The sequence below is a fragment of the Varroa destructor genome, unplaced genomic scaffold, assembly GCF_002443255.2.
Source record: "Varroa destructor unplaced genomic scaffold, Vdes_3.0 BEIS01000004.1, whole genome shotgun sequence".
NCBI classification, from domain to species: Eukaryota; Metazoa; Arthropoda; class Arachnida; order Mesostigmata; family Varroidae; genus Varroa; species Varroa destructor.
The window spans coordinates 3,330,738-3,353,115 of record NW_019211457.1 but is presented as its reverse complement, the minus strand read 5'-3'; the positions used below and the strand labels follow the sequence as shown (position 1 = coordinate 3,353,115).

The 22,378-nt window shown below is 39.4% G+C and overlaps 1 protein-coding gene across 5 annotated transcripts; it reads right to left on the bottom strand.

Annotated features, from left to right (window-relative positions):
* Positions 1 to 49: 49 nt before the first annotated feature.
* On the bottom strand, positions 50 to 22,360 carry Polr1A (RNA polymerase I subunit RpI1). 5 transcript variants are annotated; one of them, XM_086988615.1, is made up of 21 exons: positions 21,883 to 22,359; positions 20,820 to 21,019; positions 20,164 to 20,537; positions 19,436 to 19,736; positions 18,887 to 19,066; positions 17,652 to 17,795; positions 16,128 to 17,276; positions 15,652 to 15,866; positions 14,748 to 15,083; positions 14,191 to 14,437; positions 13,766 to 13,966; positions 13,184 to 13,267; positions 12,433 to 12,600; positions 11,493 to 11,702; positions 10,803 to 11,099; positions 10,045 to 10,213; positions 9,552 to 9,715; positions 8,993 to 9,195; positions 8,652 to 8,808; positions 3,981 to 4,173; positions 50 to 375 (listed from the first exon to the last, which is right to left on the bottom strand). In XM_086988615.1, the coding sequence occupies exons 1-21, from the start codon at positions 22,049 to 22,051 to the stop codon at positions 248 to 250; spliced, it is 5,289 nt and encodes a 1,762-aa protein (XP_086844741.1). In that variant the 5' UTR covers positions 22,052 to 22,359; the 3' UTR covers positions 50 to 247. The 5 variants fall into 5 exon arrangements, with proteins under 5 accessions (XP_086844741.1, XP_022659157.1, XP_086844742.1 ...); XM_022803422.2 differs by having other exon boundaries at positions 20,820 to 21,028; positions 21,883 to 22,358; XM_086988617.1 differs by lacking the exon at positions 50 to 375 and adding an exon at positions 6,337 to 6,382 and having other exon boundaries at positions 4,032 to 4,173; positions 20,820 to 21,028; positions 21,883 to 22,360.
* Between the last annotated feature and the right edge of the window lie 18 nt (positions 22,361 to 22,378).

Below are 22,378 nucleotides of genomic sequence, written 5' to 3'. Positions count from 1 at the left end.
TTGTGCTAGTCTTTGGCGGCTTCCGAGCCCGCATTCAACACTCACCATGCTAGTAATACGTACCAAAATGTTTTTTATTTTCTTTTTTTTTTTTTATCTACGAAGACTCAGCTAACACTCTGAAAAAGTCAATAGTAAGCCTAACGTTTCTTGCGTGATGCTTTTCAACCAATGTATTCAATAGACAATCTGATCCGCCCTGATTTTTGTTGCTAATCGAAAATAGACATGATATGCTACTTATATTCTAAATCGCATATTTGTTATTTCCCCGCTTCGGTATATTTCCCAACATATCGCAAATTCCGGTGCCCGCCCCAACGAGCTGACCCATTACTAGTCGAGCGGATGGTGAATTGAGTCGGTCCGAGAAACCTGCAAAATGTAAAATACAGAAGCACATATTTCATTACATTGAATCTTGTATAAAAATAGGTTTATATTCATTATTAATTATATCTTATATATTGATTATTAAAATTATTAATAAATATCGATTTACAGAGTCAGCTTTATTCAAGCAACATGGTAGCTGTTCGATGTGAGTCCACGTTGAAATCCGTCTCTCTCCATAACCCTGAATAGCGAAGCAAATCCAGCTTCAATCGAACGCTCATTATCGGTCTTATTCGAGAAAAGGTCTGCCGCTGTTATGCATAAACTAACAGCAATAGCAACAATTTAGCCAAAACAGAAAAACAAAGACAAAAGGTAGCATCTAGTCGAATGGCTTCTCTTAGTCCGCCAAGCGCTTATTCTGCGTCTTTCTCTTCAGGCTATTACCCAATGCCTATCAGTACGCTCGAACTTTCATTTGGTGCACTCTAGCATTATACACTGCTAGCACAGTTGCTTATCGAAAAAGATTGTCTTCATATCGTCAACAGCTGGACACACTGCTCTGGCGACTCGATTCACAAAAGGCCTGTTTAACATTACCTTGCCTCGTACGAAGCCGAAAATCGAATCGTCCACTTCTCCAAACAGATATCATCGTGGTGCTTACTACATCTTGCCCCCCATATTACGGGACAAGTTGGCTGAGGAAATCGGCGTCTGGTAACCACTCACGAACATCATCGCTTGATCATGACAGTGGTAAAAGCGGAAGTCACTCATTTAGTGGGTACTTACAAGAACGGTAGCTCATGAAAGAATGAGGCCTGAGCTCGTCAAGTCGTTAGCATGAGACATAGCTGAGCAACGATGGTGGCCACAGCGTCTTTATCTGGACGACTAAGCAAGCGGTGTGTACTAATGATTCAACGATTCATTAATAATATAGTCCAGTAAGGCGACCACCGAGCGTCGGATGGTTAAGGCCACTGTATCGACTGGACATCCAGCTTTTACAGATGTCAGGGAGAAACTACAATATACTATGCTCAATGGCGACAGCACGAGATAGCAATCATGACCCGCTACCTCGTTTTTGCCCTCAGCAGCCTCTTCTCATTTCATGGAACTGATTCAGATATGTTAAAAGCTTCTGGGATGCCTAAGGAGCGGAAATGGCTTGGTGACGCATCACTTCGGTTGTGCGTAAATCCATTTTAGTGCCTGTGGAAATTTGGTACTTGAAATCTTTGACCACTAATTAGTTTAATTTGAGTATGGACGCTAGCTGACAAACGAATGCCCCGTAATATCGCCAGTTAATAACGCTATCAATCCGTAGTATTATATAGCTCTGCGGAACTGGGTAAAAAGGTTCAAGCTATTCTGTTATTGTTAGTGTTCTCACAATCGACAAACATCTCTACTACAAACTACTCTAGAATATCTGTATTTAGTATTTCTCACCGACCGAGGAACACTAAATACTTAATAATCAAATACTATTCTTAAAAACCTAATCATATCGTAATAATTTCACCGTACCGTTTTTTATGCGTATTATCATCCAGCGTTAGAATTTTACCTACCCAGGCAACCGATTAGGGATCACCGGTACAACAAGATCAGCCTGTGAAAACGAAAACCGTCTGCGCCATTGCCTTCGCCTGACGGCAGCCGTGCAACCACCCAGGCGCGCCTTAGGTTGACCCATCGTTAGCAAAAGAAAACAATGGATCACAACCTATACAGTGCAGCAGCGAACTAAAGGTCACAAGGATTAGTAGGTCGGGTAAAAAAAGCTATAAGGACGTCTACCAATCACATAAGACGAAAAAACCTGTAGCCTAGAAGGGCATGCAGCAGGTGGTCAGAGGCTTCTTTCGGCCTAACTTTTTGTCGCAAACTGGGACCCGACCTCACTCGACTGCGGCGACTGCAACAACCCATAACTTGATGATGGCAGAAACCATCTGCGGACCATACATGGGCCGCTTCTTTCCTTGGCTGGGCCTGTCCTTTTAAGGCCACTCCGCAATTTCCCTATCCAAAAGGTTGTCTAACTGGAGTAGACATCGTTGGATGCATAATCGGTGCGATGTCCACTCAACATTAGTTATCATGCACGTCCGTATGGAGCATGTTGAAATTGGTTATTTTATTTCACGTCTAATCTACGGTATTATCCGGTATAAAGATTACGCACTACGTTCTCATACAGACGTAAATAGATGTGTGTGCATATGTATAATAATAGTCGTAATAATTATATCCGAGAATTATGACGACCATTACTACATAGAAGTATTGCGAGATTAAACGCCGAAGTCTCAATAACCAGTTCGGGAGCAAAACATGATTTTGTCTCATACCGATTCTTTGAAGTTAACGAGTTTCTTGTGCGTTACGAAAATAGACATCATTTAGTGGACCGCTCTTGTTAAGCTAATTGACAACCTCAGATCCTATTAATAATAACAGTAAGAACAGTACCTAATAGTAACAAAAAGAACAATATTAAAATAATAAGGCAAATGAGCTCGTAAGTAGCGCAGATGCGGTTCATACATTTCTTTCAATATGTTTTGCGACGAAGGGTAAAATAGGATCGACATCTGATAATCGCGTACCGTTATCAAAAAATGTATTCCGTATAGCACTGCGTAGTAAACAGTTCAATGGTCGTCATTTACCGCGATGAGACTGTCAACACGAGAGCCGTCTGTCCTCGTGAGGGAACAAGCTGTACGTTATATATTCATGGAATTCGTACCTCCCGTGCAAGTATTCATGTACGCCCCTGATTTATAATGGCCTGTCTAACTCATTAACGCCAAAGATGCGCATCCATTCAAGGTTATCCGGCTTTGTAATGACCATGCAATATTGTACACCTCAAGGGTAGCATTTGCTAAGACCGCTCTGGCCTGTTATTAAGCGACGTTACTGAGTAGCAGAAAACTACTAATGGTTAGTGTGTCCTTATGGGGAATTGGCACGAAAATACTGCGCGCACACAAACAAGGCCACTTGGGTGACACGGATGATATAACAGATCCCTTTTTCTTTCTCAGTCCTTGCAACCTCAAGCGAATCAACATACTCGAGCGGGAAAATCACAGAGAAGCATAGCGCAGCTAAGTAACTTAGTACCGAGTACTGAGTAGGAACACCGCCGCATCAAATTAGAAAAGTTTACTTGGGTTTACCTCTCGTATGGTAAATCAGCGTGCCTCACGAGCTCCAACCAAGTACCATACAACTAGTTGGTAGTAACTAACAATCATACCACTAATTGCTGTGATTTATGTTGAGCTCTTGAAACGGGTAAAAAATGAAATTAAATCGAAACTTCACAAAAGTTTATGTTCTTAAATGATGATAATAACACCTAACAAACATCGCTTATCACCGAAGAATGCTTACTGAATAAGCACCGCCCAACACGCAGCGATGTACAATGGTATAACGCGTTTGCTATGTATTTGCTTTCCTAGAACTAAGTCTCTTGTATGAAGACATATAGGGTCGCTGTTTGGAGTTACTTTCAACGCCGTAATTAATGATCGTACCAGGCACTAAAAACAGAAACACTATTAGCATGGCAAAGATTGTCTTCGTATCTGTCTTAGGGGATTTCGTACCAAATAAAGCAGCGTTTTTCATAAATGTGCACGTCGTTTCAAAGCTCATCTGCTGGAGTGGCGATGCATTGTTTGCCATGTGGATTCTGTTGAAGGCGCGGTAAGCTCCGTCGAAAGTCATGTAGTCCCCTACCAGACTTAGATGTCTTGGATCCACTTTGATGCCGTACACGGCGAACACGGATGTCACCTCCTACACAAAACCAAAAGTACGATATTGGCACATTGGGTTAAGTGGGTTAGATTTAACAGTGCTTTCCAAATTGTTGCGAATCTTCGTGCTTAGTGTCGATTTTGCATGTTTAGGCTTTAATTAAGGAAAAAAGGCATGGTCAGTAATAACGTTTTCTGTAAGAACTTTGGGATTTATGGAATATATAGGAAAAGCCAAATTATTTACAATTAGGAGTACTTAAGACGAGAATACTTCGCAGAAAGCGATTTTACTTTTATTTTTACTAGCTTAAGGGCACCACTTCAACAAGAGACGTAAATTCTTACAGAAAAACTGAATATCTTGATAGAAAATACTTTGTTTATCCATAGGTTATCTTCCTTTAATATTCTCGTGGTAGCGCGACGATAATGTGTTCTCTACTAAATTTAGGGACAGGAGAGGTGGTCTAGGTTCGAATCTTCGCGTAGATATGCTTTGTTTCGTGCTAGCAGTCACTTGTATGAAGCAAGGCCTGACCACTTAAATATCGAACATAATATCAAAATATTTCATTAGCTCTCTTTAAACATTCCTGGGTGAACCCATCGATACAAGACGACACACTTTGAGTGCTCAAGAATATATGTATTTTCATTTAAAAGACAATTCTGAGTTTTGGGATGCAAATAACAATTTCGAGCATGAGACAACATTTGAGTCTTTGACCTCAGATAGAGAATCCGCTAAAGCCCTATACAATACTTGTTGAACTTTTCTCAAAGACTTTCCAAACTTACCTAATGTCTGCTAGCAGGAATCTTCCCAAGGGCATAACCTATCACGGTAACTCACTATGGTACTGTTACCGATTTAAATCTACAAAAATTTTTTTCCGCAGTAACTCTCTCTTTTCGCACCGCTACCCGGCCTTTAACGCCTCATCCTTAGCAAACAGTGACCGCTTATTTATCACTCTGTTCGTTATAACATACACTAAGGACAAAAAAGCTCCTTTTGAAGAAAAACGTTCTTACTAGATTCACCCTCTCCCTGGTTTTTCATCTTTCGACCTTATGGCCTCTTCAGTGATCGGTAAGCCAAACCAGTTGAGGAAAGCTCACATTCTAGTGTCTGTAAATGCACCAGCCGTCTGCTGCCGTTCGAACGCTGCTATGAAATCAGCCTCAAGAAAGGCCCCTTTAAGCGACTTTTCTAGCTTCCCGAAATCCTTTTTGTCTTCTCATAATCCAGGCCGGTTTCCGGGGGTTTAGCCAACGAGGCGGACTTTTCTGCTAAGGGAAGGCCGCCTTGATTATCGACCATTAATAATATGCAAACTTGTTCAGTAATCCGTGGTCTGCGAGCGACCCTAGCGTTGCCCTGCCATGCATTGCTTCGTTGCTATTCCCAATGAGACTGGCCGATCCTCAACAAGTTTATCAAGCTAACAAAATCTGCCGTTTGACCGTTTTCGCTAGCATTTCATTTAAAGTTATACACCTCAATTACAGTTAGCCAGAGGGGATGAAGAGCAGAACGCGCACGCCGGCGATCATTTATAAATACACAACTAACCATGTTTTATTGTAATCGCATGATTATATATGTATATGCGCATAAGATCAACTGCGCGCATAAATCGTACAAAGCCCTTCTAATGGCAAAAGAGGGCGTTCAAATGAAAGCCAACGAGATAAACATGTTTCCCTACGATACAACGACTCTAATGAAATCTACAAAAAAAAAACTGCTGCAAGAAAGTCCACCTATAAAAAAAAGTCTAGTGGCTTTTACAAATGAATCGCACTTTATCCACTTAAAAAGATCACACGTTCAAGTTGCTGTTAATTTATACTGTCTAATCAGTGTTCATATCTGGTATACAATTCTGTCAATTTTTGTTGCTACGTGATCAAGTCTCTTGGATAGCGATTTAACCATTTACGTACACGCAATAAATCAGGTATAATTCAATATAGTAAAGAAAAGCCTGAATTCTTTTTTAAGCTCTCCAGGCATTAATGTGTTTTTCCGCTGTTCTTATAGCAGATCAATACACTAGGTAAGAAGTAAATTATATGTAGTTATATTATAAAAGTAAACCGATGAGACAAACTGTCCAGTTCATGTATTCTCCAAGCTACCTTATTTTCGAAAAATAACTAATTACTGTACAACGAAGGTTGCAATGATACATACACATTGTGCTGTTCGCCACACTGGGTCCGTCGTCTCACTGCTCCACCTTGTTGCAAAAGTCAATATTAGTTAAAGTGAAACCATTACAATGACGAACCTTCTCTGTTCCCTCTACTCCCTCCGCAGGAACAACATCAAGATCAACAACAACAGCGGACGAAGTCATTGTAGAAAACGTGACTAACCAAGCAATTGTAGGGATTAGCATAGCTTTACAATTTCCAACAAAGGAAACATGGGGTATGGAGACTTAGACGCCGACCAAGCTTCACGTATACTTCATCCCTTTTCCATATTGTGCTATCATCACAAGACAGACGCCTTAAACGAGGGCCGTAGAAGCAATCAGTCACAACCAAAACAACTATTAACATACAGGATTATTTCTATAGTTCCTATGGCTGTGTCGAATGTCGAGATTAGAAAGGAGAACTAAATGGTTGGTACAGTATTGTGCATCCGTTACGAGCGCTTACAAGACTTATTTGCTAAACATTTTGGTTAGACCTCTTTCAAATAATTTGAATACAATTCGCAAGCACAACATTAGTAAAAAGTACGGGTTATATAAAAAAAAAATTGTAATCTTTTTGGCACTGTACAGAGCATCTGGTAACAAATCGATTTGTTAACTTTCTTGGCCAATGGCAACAAGCCTAAGTTTACCCTTGCAAAGTTTTTTCGTTCTTTAAAACCTGTTTTGTACAGCAATATGGGATTACTGAGTTCCGTTTGCTGTCTTAGCACACTTTTAATCAATACATAGAGATCTGAAAGCGAAACCTAAACTAAGATCAGCTTCAGAGAGGTCAATTTCTTTTATTCAAGTTTGGATAAAGGTCACGAATCATTATTTACTTAGCATATGGATAGGGTGCATTCCTAGTTTATTTAAATACCACTTAATAAGAATCTGCACAAAAAGGGTTAATTATTCAATTTAAATGACTCTGCGTATAACGTTGAGAATCTTGGGTTGTGAACAAGTTTGTTAGTCGGCCGAAGAGCTAATAGGCTCTACGGGAGTCGCACGAGACGCCACATAATAGGAACAAGAAATATACTAATGATTGTACTCGGCATATGTTAGCAGTACTATGAAAACAATGCGATGAATACTCTGACAAACAGTCGCATCCAGAAAATACGTTCTTTACTTCCCAGCATCGCTGGTCGGCATACTTTTGCTTTTAGCGAAGCAAGCAAGGTTGGTATCTTTTATGCAAACAGCTGAGAACGGAAAAGTACATTGTCTGAATAAGTTGGCCAGATTAGTTCACGAGAAACACTTGTGGTGTATTATTTTTAAGACCCGGGCGTTACAAGTCCCAAGTCTTCATCCCTTTTCTCCATATACACCCTAAAATCCACTAGCACGATATTCTATCGAGAGGGCAGCACCATTTAGTTAAAAGCGCGGCGTAGTGCGTGTGCACGCTTTCCCTTAACCCCAACGAGTTCTACGCGACAATCTGAGCATAGCAAACGTAGCTCCTACTTTACTTGTATTACCACCACATCATTTTAGAGTAGATGACCTCTTCCAAGTTTTTTCGAAACATCGCCCCCTGCGCTTTTTCATCTCTACCCTTACTACGCCCCTTACCTCGTCGGCTGTTTACCGAACTGGATTGAAAAAGTATCCACATTTCTCGTTTTTCAGGAAAAATGAAGACCCAACGAGAGGGAACATCTTTGGCTTCACAGGCCGGTGGATCACCGGAGAAAATGTGCCGTCACGCTTCGTCTGTATGGTTCGGCCAAGGCGAAATAACCCGCGAGGATGTTTCCCTTCAAAGTGCAGGGGCTTTTTTCGAACACACCCTCGAATACACGGACATATAAGGTAATATGGGGACACATGCATACCCAGGCTGGCGCACCATCTGAACAACCTACTAGTAGTGAGAGCTATTTACAATCTGGATAAACTGACATTCATTTGGGGAAGCAGTTGTTTGATTAAAGGCGGGAGCTTTAAGGCGCACCTTTGTCGGTCTCAAAGTCGACATACATACGTATATATATAAATATATATATGCTTTCCTTTATATTTTTGAAGTCGAAGTCATTTCGGTTTGTACTACTACTAAATTGAATAAGTTGAATTATTCAATTTATTACAATTTTCCATTTAAAAGAGAAGACACGAAAAATTTACTGCGACCCAAAATAATCCTAGTCTACCTCATACACGCACCATTGGTAACAAAAAAACGATCTATCGTAAAAATGCGTATTTAACGAAAAAAAAAAGAAAATGAAAAGTCGCATAGACCAAAGTGTTAATAACAATTAAATTTGCTTCTGCTCACCCGAACGATTGCTTTTGTCGCAGCCTCAATCCCAAACACTTGTGATATTGCGTAGATGTCGTTCGAGCTAATGCGTTTCATGTCGATTATATCATCATACTTGAACATCTCTTCGAAGTTGACACCTTCCGTCTGGAGCATTTTGCCGCAACCCGATCTGGAGTATTAGTAACAAAGAAGCAACAAAAAAAACAAAGTGTTAAGAATAGCTCGAAAGTGAAAGTGAATACAATTGGTAATCTACACCTTCAATTTGTGTTTATTCAGCTAACATTAATTTCATTACATACAGGGTTTTCTTAGATGCATAAGCTACCAACAGTCTTTGTATCAGAACCAACCTGTCATCATTGTCCTTCACGAGGAAAGCTCTCTGAATACCCTTTACCGAATGTAGCACCGTCGCTCTGGCCTCCTCTTCAACCAAACTAGCCATATCAAACTTCGAATATTGTAGTTCCAGTTGGAAGGTCAACTCACACCATTCTTCACGCTCCGTGTCGAAGTCGTAATTTGTTACCCACGTGTGGTAATTGATTACGTTCTGGAATTTAAAAAATGAAACATGTCAATGGAGCTAAGGCTGGGTGACCACAGAAAAAGTGAAGTTCGCACTAGAAGATTACTAAATGTTATTGTAGTTCCAGGCCCAATAGTTGCATGAACCAGGTTGTAGGCTACTAATCTCAGGTGCGCAGATACATTTCCTTAGCTCAATCACTCCAGTTTCATCAAGTTCGTTCAACACGAGCACCTTCACCGGATTCTCGCTAATCAACATCCGTTTATCAGGATTGTGTCGCATTACAGGTCTTTTAAATGCGAAGTTTCCTATGTAGTCTATTAATTTCGACAAAAATCATCATTCATAGAAGAAGCATTTAGAAAACGAAGACATACGTTAGCACGCAATTTCTTTTGAGCTTTCAGCTCCTTCGTTTTGATTCTTTTCGCTAACTCTTGAGCTCTCGTCGTGTCCATCTCGCTCTCAGATGTTTGCGGATCGCGAGGACGCAGTTCTTCCGCCGTTGGGGCAAACTGTTCCTCATCAATTTCGCCATTATCTGTATTGCAGATATTAGACAAGATGTAAAAAAACAGCGTTATCATGAAGCTATCAGACAACAAAATTATTTTAATTTCGATTTCTCATCTTCGCCGCCAAATCGATTCGAACTTTTTTGATATTATCCGCACATGTGTCGACATGTATTCGTAGTTACCGGACTCAATGTAATTACCATCGCGTTTGCGCCCCTAACCTCATCAAAAATTCAATGCATTTTGCTATTGCGAATTAGATCATTCATCAGTTTGCCAGACAATGGAGCCGGTTCTTGTAAATAACTGACTTCAAAAAATGTCGCTCGCGCCAGCAGCTTCTAATACTCACCATCTTCATCATCTGATTTTTGATACTCTTCGATTTCAGGCTCGTCGTAGTCTCGATCGTCTTCGTGTTTCTCCCGTTGAAATTCGATGTTAGTCTCGCCCTCACCACCTTCGTCATCACCAGAAGAGTCGCCGTCATCTTCTTCGTTTAGGTTTATACGGCTGCTACCCTACAATACAAACGGAACCTCAGTGTAAATTTACAAGACAACAACAACGAACAAGTTTCGCGTACGTCTAAACTCCTTCAAGTGGTTTTAAATATTTTTTGGCCGTTTCTCAGCATCGAGTGCCTCACAACCTTTGATTCTGGAGTCTCTCTAGGCTCCACAAGCCGCGGGGTGCGCGCGCTGGGCCTCGCAGTTACGCCGTCTGCGCGTGGCTTGCTTATTGAATCGTGCAGACAGTGTGCCTACTAGGTATATAAACATATATAGTCCTCTCTAAACAGACGAATGAGACAGGCTACTGTCACATTCCCAAGATCATGACGATTAGCTTGTAGCGTCAATGTAGCCAAACTCACAACGATGAACCACTGCGTTCAGCATTTGTCATTTAAGAAGGTTATGTGTGAAAAATACATGTTAACAAATACGCACATTACCCTAAATTTTTGTAAAAAGGCTGCTACGGGCGCAAGGCGGTTAAATTTTTTAAACGCATATTATTTAAACGTAACAAATTTATCTTTTTTTTCGTTGAAACTTGGCTGAAACGAATAAATACGTCGTGGTTAGGTACAGAATATGACATTACCTCATCTTGATTATCATCCATTGTAGTATTCCCACGGGTGGACCTTGATCCGATTTCAACCATGCGAGCTCCTTTAACCAGGGTAATTTTTTTTCTAACACTTTCAATAAACCTTTTCAGGAACTTCGTCTCCATGAAACGCAGTACCTTTGACGGATTCGTGTAAAGCGTCTTTTTGTAGGTACGATACGGCAAAAAATTGAAGCGTATTTGATATACGCGAAAGGGTCGCCCGGACGCCGAAACATTCAGCCGATCAGTGACCACCACCGACTCAATTACTTGAGCTAAATTCACCTACAAATTAAAGCAAAGTAGATATAAATTAAGACCAATGACCAGGCTTGTAATCAAAGTTAAAAACACATAGCATATGTACTATAATATGACAGTCGAAGCAGCTCTCAAAGAAGTCAAAATTTTTACAGTGGGATTATGCAACATTTTTCTTATAACGGGACTTAGTGATCATTCTGATCTGATTACGCATCATAATCTTGATCCAAAACACAAACTCTAACCATCTTAACAATGGGGAATAGTAGCACGTGCATTGCTGTAAGATTATCTAAAATAATAAGATAAAAAAATAATAATTATAATTAACTGATAAATACATCACACATACGCTAAAATATGGACTTCCGGAGAAACGCACAAGTTACAAACTAGATATAGCATCAACCCAACCTGAGAAATGCCTAGCCGGAGTTTTTCTGCTCGGGATTCGACAAGCGGCACTTTCTTAAGTGGCAGGTTCATTGACGGGGTCGCAATGTTCTTTGAGGCGACCATTAAAATTTCTCTCAAACGCGGAATTCCTAGTGTGACGTTCATTTCACCACGACCAGCAAAGTGAAACGTATTCAGCGTCATCTGGGTCGAAGGCTCACCTATACTCTGTAAATGAATTGTAAATTTCGTATATTATCGGTAATTCTATCAAATATAATACTGACGGCACGAGCTATGTATGCACGCTAGTTGAACATCAGGCTTAAGCTAGGCAGTATATATATCATAATCGCATGTACATAGAAAAAGTTAACATGTTAAGGGTTCGCAGCAAACAATTCCAGTATAATCACTACCTTGCCAACCCTTGAAGCTGCGGTCTAACCACTGACAACGCTAGACTGAATACCACACAGGATGATAAGCAGTAGGTAAAAACTTGAGGCTTATACAATACAAATTTAAATTAGAGAAAGCAAAATGAAGTGAAAGCATACGACATTGCAATTGTTCAAACCGTATCTGTCCGAATCAGCAATGTTTTTTCTTGATTCGGTCATCAGAGCTCAGTTTAATGTGCGACACCACAGTGGTGCCGGGCCGATGCTTGCTTAGCCACGGCAAGTATCTTGGATCGCTTCATAGAAAAGAACGTATAATCGATATTTCAATAGCATTAACGAGTAATAGGAGATTTAAATCGATATCGACACCAATCATGTGACCACCACATTTTTAGTAGGAATAAAGCTAAGTTGTTTTGAGAGTAATTTATATTAACAAAAGTATATTAATTACTCACATAATCTTATGTATATCAATATTACGTTTATAAGAAATGATCTCCCGTATAAGTGAAATAATGATATGTTTACTAGTGGATGCCACGGTTTACCTGAGCAGCTAGAAGCCCAACTGGTTCACCGGCGCAAGCTAGTGACTTTTGATAAATCAAATGCATCATGTCTCTAAAATCCTCGGGACTCACAACCTTTTTCTCATTAAGGTCACATCCGGACGACAGAATGAGTCTGTCAGGATTCGCTTCGACGTACCGATCGATCTATTGTCATGCGCAATATAGAAAAAATCACAAATTTCATTAATTGCATTTAAAACCAGACAAAATATTCGTATAATTACACACAGCCGAAGTGTATATGCTATGTTAAGGCACAAATCAATCTGTAACTCGATTACCGAGACATCAATCATATTAGCTATTATTCTGACTACTATCTATTCGTCAGTTTACATTAATCCATCTATAAATCCGTGGCTGGACGATCTGTTTGGACATGTACAGAAGAGGGTTAGGTAAATGATTAATAGGGAATTAAAAAAAATTTAGTTCCATTTTTAAAAAGACGTGCACAAATAACAGGAAAAAACTATCTTTGTTTCGGATTTACACCAAATTGTCTTGAGATACTTATCAAATACGTAATGTCTAAATAGAACACGCCATTCCGCGGATTTTTCATCACTTTTTTTTTCGTCAATTCCCGTCTATATCTTTATGTATAAAAACACTGCGGTATCATTGTGAGATAATGTGTACGAGTAAATGTCAGTAAGTATACAATAAGATTTACAGACAAAAACAGAAGTCAATAAAGTATTCCACATAATAAAGCTTCGAGTACCTCTGAGCTTAGCTTTTCTCCGATGGCGCCGAGATGCAAATCGGGACGTAGCTTGCTCGTCACAGTGTCGGCGGAAAGTATCACCTAATTGATAGAAAATCCAAATTGGAAAATCATATAGACATATGCAAACCAGTATTATTCACGTGTTTTAAGGAAAGTGACCTTTCCTCTAATCAAAATTACCGAGGCAATTTGAGAAGACATAAAAAAATCCAGAAAAAGACAGACCCGATAACAAGAATCATGCATAACCTGAAAATGTTTTCAAAATAGCGGAACCATTTAGTAAAGTAAAACGCATACTACTTAGAAGAAGGGCGACCTACATTTAACATGTAATGATTTTTGTCAGTCAGCAGGCGGTGCATTTGATACTACCCAAGTGCAGCACGCGCTGGAACAAACTAGGAATTTGACACGCAAAAGCAGGTTCGTGCCTAATGATGATAAAATCTAGATACTAATAAAAGCATTTAAATAGAAGGAGACTAAACTCGTAATTAACGATAGAAAGATAATTTGTTATTCTATAACAAAACTATTTTGAAAAAGCGGCACTTCGATCAAAGTCCCACAAACCTGTTTGCGCAGCCGGCGCCTATCGCGCTCATTGAGCTCGTAGAAAGCTTTGATTAGCCGCGCTTTATAAGCCGGCTGCCGACTTCCCGGATTGGTATCCGGATAGGCAGCTTTATATTCTGCCTCGTTTTGCTGACAAAATATCGTGAATTCGCTCTCACGTCGTCGACCTTTTGCAATCTTTCTATGGAAGCGAGCTACCTTAAAATATTCAGATTATATCCAAATCCGTGTAAGCAAAATCAGTGAAATAATTATACATTTAAATCATAGTAGATTTAGATTTTACAATATCATCTTTCGTAAAAAAATTAATCATATCCATTTTGAGAAATAGGAAGAGTAATCTTTTTTTAGAGTTTTATGTTCGTACTCCTTCAAGCACGATTAGAAAAAAAGGAAAAGAAGCATGAAAAACGCCATACTCTAGCATTCATCTTTCCAAGAAGCTCAAGGTTCGTAACACTTTTCGTCTGTTCAATGTGGTCCATATCCGTCAAAATTGGAGCATTTCGTATCAAAGTTGAGAACTGCTTTGGGCTCTGTATCATCTGCATTTTGAGAATATCGAGACCATCCTCGCCATATTGGAACTGGATTACGGAACCATCGGAGTCTCTAACCGTCTGATCGTAGTTCACCATCAGACCTTCTAGATGTTTAATGAGGCATCTAAACACAAAACAAATGAAAAGTACCTTTAATTAAGCAATGATTTCGTTATATCGTTACATCAACCTCAAATGTGCCAAACAACTGATTACAACTCTCAGAGTACTCTAGTCATTAGCACACCATGTAACTATTATGTTGGAAAAGCCAAACTAGTTTTCTTCGGAACACTCAGTCTGTGAAAAATGTATACCATTTCTACGGTATTATTTACACATACAAATATTGAAAATATGACTAGTGTCCATGTATGTCCAGTAAAAATGAAAAAAAAAACGAGGTTTGTATCTTATAATTCAGCTCATGCAACCTTTGCAAATATCCCGATCGACTAGTCTTGACAGCTGTGTCAACTAATCCTTCGCGACCAGCCATACAATGGAAAAAGAATTCCTGCGGACGGATTCCCGTTAAGAAGCGTCCGTCGATAAAACCGCCTGCACGGGGAGCTGGATCATACGGCCGAAATGACGGGAGTGAGCGTCCTGCTATATTTAATGGCACTCTCCGACCTTCAAGTTCGATCTGGCCAAGCAGGCACGAGATTTGCATGCAGTTCACCATGCCACCTTTGGCCCCGGACTGGACCATTAATTGGAGGTTGTTAGCAGGGAATGCTTGTTGCAAGCCAGCAGGCATACAGGCCCTGTAACAATCAATTTTATCTCAAATAGTAAACTTTATTTTTTTTTCCTTTTTTTTCTTCACTTCTGTTTCTTCGACAATAACCTACATTTACTAGATTTTTTAGCATACATACCAGTAGCAATTTCTGTCGTTCTGTGTCAGCCCTGTGGGTGCCACATTGAACTTGTCTTCGGTCTCAGTTTGACGGAAACAAATACTTTACATAGAATGGAATCAAATTTGACTACAAACAAAATTTTTTGTTGTAGGAGAAATCGGTCTGAAATGTTAAAGGTCGACTATCATGAGCATAACCAAAAAAAGGTATAGTGGAAAACATGTTTAGATTAAAGAACATTATAATTCTGCCTTTAAAGGAAACTCACGTGGCACTAAACAATCGGTATTAGTACGACTACGACTAAAACCCTTGCTTTTGCAGTGTAATGGATCTACGCATTTATCAAAGTCCTTTAGTAAATGATAATAATAGTAATCGCTTGACGTGCAAATGAACAACAGAGCAGTATAAAGGTAAATAGGGCCTTAGAAGTTCCTAATTGTTGCTTCTTGAAGCTTGTACACACTTGTTTATTTCGTTGTTGATTGAGTCTGTGTGATTTTTCATTACAGTGTCCCAGTTCTTGAGAAAACGATCTTCTCTCGCCAAGTGGCCGGCCCGCATCTTGGCTGTTCTTTCTTCATCGGTTAGTTCTTCATCCTGGGCGTTTAAAGCTTCTAGGACAACTTTATCACCCCCCCGACGACCTCTCCGCATAATCTTGCGACGCTTACGGTCGGCCTGTGAGAGTTCAATAGTTAATGAAAAATAACCAAGCGCTAAAAATATTTATCAAAATATGGGGGTATTTAAGTTCTGAAGCATACAATAATTCGTGAACTGAGGAAAAACTAAGAATGTAAAATAGAAATGCCCCTGCAGAAAAATAAACTGTGTTCAAATACGGATTTTCTATCAAAACCCCACATGACACCAGCGCCTTCTTTTTCTTTATAAATGATGGGCTAATTATAGTCCGCAATGTGTGCGATGCGTACCCACCTCCTCTGTAACCAAGATGTCATGAATACCAAGAGTAAATCCGTGAAATGCCTGTAGGTAATGTGTGAACAGTCTGGCGAAACCGCTCAAAAGAAGCGAAGACGTTTCGCCTCCATAGAGTTCGTAGCAGATGTGCACAAGTCCGTATTGGCTAGGACCGTAATGAGCCTTGTCCAAAATACCTGATAATAACTCGCCATCGCGGATCAACACCAGATCTTCGGTTAGCGTCGGGTCGAGAATCTTACCCGTTCGGGGCCACGCCTTAACTGGTACTGTCGTTTTTCCGTAAACTGTCGGGGGCGGGGCATTTAATGGACAGCAATTCAAAATCACGGTGGACACAACCTGCTTGCCAGTCCATAGCATCACCGGCTTCAGAATAGTAGGCGAAAGAATCTCGATCTTCCGATTGAGGAAAGTAAGTGCATTGAAAACGAGGCTCTGGTAATCATTACGCGTAAAAAACTTGTCCTGCATCGTTAGCAATGTTCCACCTATGACATGATCCTGGATTAAACCCGACAGAGGAGCACCGTTTTTCGGCACAAGGTACTGCTGGTTAACACTGGCAATGTGACAGGCCTCGGATCTGCCCAATTCGCTCTGCGGAAGATGAGCATTCATTTCATCGCCGTCAAAATCGGCGTTATATGACTTACAGTTAGCATAGTGCAATCGTAAAGTTTTTTCATCCCGGAGTATTCTTGCTTTGTGCGCCATAATCGAAGGTTTGTGCAGGGTCGGTTGTCGGTTGACCAACAAAGGATCGCCACTTTGCAGATGCCGATGAACAATCTTGGTAGCATTTCTTAATGTTCCATCAGGATTCGGAGTCAATAGCGTTTTGGCTACAGCTTCACGTTTCGTTCGTGAAGATGTATCTAACCGCATTTTTCGTCCGTCTTCAAACTCTACCAGAAGAGCACCGGGGTAAATGTCAGGTCCATTAATGACGGCTTGTCGGAGCTGTTCAACGTTACGTGGAGTCACTGGAACGGGATACGAAAGGCGTGTAGCAAACACCATCGGAACACCAATTTCGTCTACGTTTATGTATGGGTCTGGCGAGATGACTGAACGTGCGGCAAAATTCACACGCTTGCCCATCATGTGTTTTCGCACTAATCCTGCCTTCTTCTCTAACACCTATATTCGAGACAACCAAAAAACGAGTAAACAAAAAATTGTTTTTTTTGAGCCACTTTTTTTGAACTTTTTAGCTTTAGTGGCTAATATCCGTTTACTTACACGGTTCTATTTATCCATATTTACAGCACAAAGATTAAGCTAATTTTGGGCATGAAATAATTTCTATATCGTAAAGAAATTATTACTTTTAGACATCAAAAAAAGTAGCGTAAAATGCTTTATCACAAAAAAACTTGAGTCATTGATTTCATTAGTATAAGAGTTGTTTCAGTACATAAATGGACGAAATATATGGTATGAATGCGTTCGAATGAAGCGAATATGTGAAGATTTATCGAACCCGTGTAGTTAGAGAATACAGTTGTATAATACCTGCTTGACACCAGCGCGTTCTTTAGTGTTTCGATCGAGATCTGAATCGTAAAGGACATTGATTCGCATCTGCAGCAATTTCCAGTAATGGTGCATTTTTAAATTGAGGTTTGTTCCCGCCGGCTCCAGTGCGTTAACGTTCATCTAAAATAGCGATGTTTATAACAATAGTCATTATTTCGAGTAATACAAATCTTACATGATCTGTACTTGTTTTACAAAATGGCACCTGATTGCAGGCGACATATTATCTTACATGAAAGAGCTCACATACTCTGATTCTAATGTGTTTCCCCTGTAAATCAAATCGGTCAGATATACAAAAAGGAGGCCGATGATTCTCGAGATCATATATATATGTATATGAGTGGGGCGCTGAAAACCAAACATTTCGTTTTAAACCAAACAATTTATGGCAGTTTTCCGTTCACTTTGTATTCTTAAAATTGGAAAAACGATCTTTAGTGGAACAAAGCAGCATCCTGGTGAAAAATAGTGCGTTGTTTTCAAAATTTGGGCGAAAATTAATGTGTTCATGCAGGACAAGCCCCATAAAAAAACATCTTTTGCTAAAAATCGACAGTCTTCATTATTGTCGGTTTTCATGCAGCTTATAAAAAAAGCCAATAGATATTTTCAAGAAACAAACCAGAATATCCTCAGTAAAGATCAATTTCGAGGGCTCAAAAACTCAAAATCAACGACCTAACGAGTCAGTATGCCTGGATCTGTTATATAAAAATCAGAAGCCGCTTTGAAGAGCAGAATTCCAATTTTTAATTGGATCATTTAGATATATTCCAACGGTTAATTCTTTTGAGGCCTTGTATGCTCTTTTAGGCCTTGTATTTCTGCAACTTCGGTCTTCTATCAACCCAAAATTTAATTATACTGGAATTTTTTTTATATGTGATGTATTTTCACGACAATTTCACGATTCCATACCTACCAACATTGCTTAATGTATGGTTGCTATTAAAAAGCTACTTGGTCGTCAGAAAGGATATCTGTAGCATACATAAAAATGTCCATGAAACATTTGCTTATTTTCAGATAAAATTCTAGAAAGAACTCATACAGAAATTTCGATATTGAATGCCCCACCATGTATATATATTTTCACTCTGCGGCTAATATAAGATCGTCGTTATTTCATCACCCCGTATACCTACTAAATGGGCTAGATACGATATAGTGAACGGTCATCTAAGGAACTGATAGTGAGCTAAGCGTACCGTGAGCATCTCCATTTTTTGGTCCTTTACCGAAGATGCATCCTGTGCACTGGTGTCGTGTTGTTGCTCTTTATGTTTCATAACGACTATAATGTCTTGCAAGTCATGAGCTGTCCGAAGAATGCGATTAAGACACGCTGTTAACTGGTGTTCATACTTCTTGCCGTTCATGAAGTTACACTGAAATTGAAAAGAGAGTGTGAAACATCGGCCTCAGCTAAAGAAAGCAAAGACTCCATTAACAGTTCGTACATTCGTCGTAGAATGTATGCAGTTTACGAAATAAAATACACTATTGAATAACTAAATGCGATTGTACTGTAAAACCCTTCCTTGCAACTTTAATTGTACAGGGACATCGTTGAAAAAAGAAAATGCCGCTTGAATGACGGGAAATACTGGCTATGGGCCGGCGGGTACTAATGAGTATAATTTAATACAGCCATTATTACGGATTCTTCTGTTACATATCTCAATGATGATAACCATAAAGAACCTTAAATTATCGGATATACCGCAAAGTTCTGTTATACAAGGCATGACACAAACCGGGCGGAATTTTGGCGGGCTGACAGCCAAAATATCCATGAAGAACAAATCAGTAGGATGCTCCATTCCTCTGGACTGGGCTTCTCTTAATGATCCGAACAGATAACCCATAACAACATGCTCCAGGATCCACAAATCGCGAAGATGCTTTTTAGCTTGCACTGCCGTAAAAAAGGTTTGGGCTGTACCCTCAGAGTACTCTTCTCTTAAAAAATTTTTTTCTGCGTTTTCGTTAAGAGCGAGCATCTCGTCATCGTCATCAACGAAGCTTTTATTGCCGTAGAGGCTTCTTTCCAAAACCCTGTCGTACGAGAAAAATAAAGTAATCTGAGTATATAGGCAAGAATACAATTTTCCAACTTAGTTAACTTTAGTCTAAGGCATGAGTTACGCTTTACCGTGTTCCCCAGAAATAGTGCAGCGGTAGATGTGAATAGATGTGGTAGGTTATTAGTTATTATTACTTAGTACAGCCGGGTATTCTATGTTCGAAACCAAACATTAACACACTTTTGCCTTTGGAACCAGCCATCTGATACCGACAATACCGGACTTACTCGAAACATTTATTTAGGTCGCATCTTACAAGAAGTTCTCCGGATAATGCCAGAATCTCGAACGATAAGCGTCTTATTTGAAACTGTACATTGCGCTGAATATTATACTGATTTGAATGGATATTTTCAATAATATCCAAAAAGCACTACAGTCTCGAAACTCTAACATACCTTTCCACGTTGTCGAGGTTTACAGATCGGTTTGTGGCCTTACCAGTGGTAAAGATAAATCTGGCCATTTCCTGAACCTGTACAGTGGTTTTGATTTCACCACAAAAAAGGCACTTTTTGCGTGGCTTCATGAGGTACTTTTGAACGAAGTTCTTAATCAATGTATGCTTCATCTCTACAACATTCTTGACGTCGGCCGCGTACCGTGGATCATCGCCGGATAGCTGACGGTTTTGTAAAAATTCCTCGATTTTTCTACGAACTTCGCTGGAGATATCTGGCAATGATGCTTTCTGTTGTGACATAACGTTAATAATCTCGGAGGCAATTTCCTCAATTTCGCCAGCCACACCCACGAGCCCATATTCTAAAACCTGTTTGAAAATTTTGATAAATCATAGGTACGTATCACATTAAATTTGCCTCGAGGTACTTTCTAAATTCGACGTATTTTTTTAATATTAATTCTATATTTATATAATTTACTCGTCAGTTTTATATTTTCTGCAAATGAGAACGCCATGACTCTACAATTTCATTATAACTAGTCAGCAAACACATGATTCTCTTTGCCTCTAGATTGACTTCCTTGGTGTCCTTCGAATTAAGAAAAAAAAACACTTTAGAAATAGAACTTCCATTATTTCTAAACTAACCTGCAACTGAGCAAGAATGGTTTGACACGCAGCTGGTGGCGCTAGAAGCCGATGACAAGAAAAACAGCTTCCCCGAAGAAGTTTGTGAAGATCTCGAAAGTAGACAGGATTGAACGCGGGCAACGGGAGCGGAATATGGCCAATGTGCCCAGGACAGTGAAGTTGCGATAGCGAACATGTGTCGCAGACTTCATCGCGCTCTAAAGCACCTGAAGCAGATAGCACGACAAAATATGACAAGAGTAATGGAAGCGATTTAGCACGAGGAACAATATTAGAATTTCACGAAGATGGTATTATGCGAACATTCGAACATCCATATTATGTTGAACAAGTGATAAAAATTATTATATCTAATATATTAATTACATTACACCGAGCTTACCGAATTATATTACCTGCTCAAAGTAAGGGAGAATATAACATGTCGATCATGAATTCTTTACTGTAAGATATTTACCGAATCGGAAAGCTTTACATATTTTTGCAACGTGTTTATGATTTCCGCACACACGTATATAATTATATTAACGTATAAAATTATAATTAATATGACGTATATAAAAATATAGATGCGAATGTTTATTCTGCAACCTTAAAATCTGGGTTTATAATAACTGTATACCTCTAGGCAAAAAAAATACAATTTACATCGATGTATTTTAGTCACCTTCGCGTTTTTGGAAACTACATTTGTTGTTGTTGTTGAAGCTTCAGTTTTCATTGTGAATCTTCATTAAATTTTGTCGGATTATGCTAGCAATAATACTTACAAAGATCCATGGACTTTCATATTAATGCACAAAAAACACGTGTATTTTATTGCAAAAATTGAAGGAAGAGGTTAAAATAAAGTAAATCTATCGGCATCTTATACATAATACGGTAGACTTCATGATTTAATTTCTGTTTAATAGATTTATTAATGATTTTTTTTAATAATTATTGTTTTATGATAATATATAGAAGATAGAACAGAGATTAACAGGTGTCCAAAATTCCTCTATCTATAAGTAGAAGTTTGCAACTATTTGGATATATATAATAAAGTTTACATTCTTACCCATTCTTCCATCATATAATCCTCCGCGCGACGGGTGACCCATGAGATCAAACGTCTGAACATTGCTAATTTCCATGACACTCTGCCTTTTGATTTCGTCGGTCGATAATACGGTAAAAGAAAGGCTCCTCACCGCGCTCGACACAGCCATCGGATCAAGATCAGCCATTTTGTCTCTATCGCTTTAGCACAGTGTTATTTCAGATCCCTTAGTAACAGCTGAACACACTATCACAACACTTCTACAGAAGCCCTGTCAGAACCATACCTGCACACTGGTCTGGGAACGAAACCATAATAAAATGCGCTTGTCTTTCACTTTTGAAACAGTGGGGTGTTGTTTACCTGTACATATGCTTCTATCGAGTTTCAAACCTGGTGTCTTGATATTAATATATAGATACCAACAATTGAAAAAGTCTGTGTTCGTCACATGAGCGCGCCCCTCCACGTGAATTTAACTAGGGACTAAATCGATTCAAAGAACTTTTGGAAG

Bases quoted from the DNA above. Each gene is read 5' to 3' on its own strand.
- Polr1A (XM_022803422.2), bottom strand. From the start codon at position 22,051: ATGGCTGATCTTGATCCGATGGCTGTGTCGAGCGCGGTGAGGAGCCTT. The intron at 11,703-12,432 runs GTAAACCGTGGC...ATTCATTTACAG, and splicing joins TTGGGCTTCTAGCTGCTCAG to AGTATAGGTGAGCCTTCGAC. The intron at 4,174-8,651 runs GTGAGCAGAAGC...GGTTTTGTGTAG, and splicing joins CGACAAAAGCAATCGTTCGG to GAGGTGACATCCGTGTTCGC.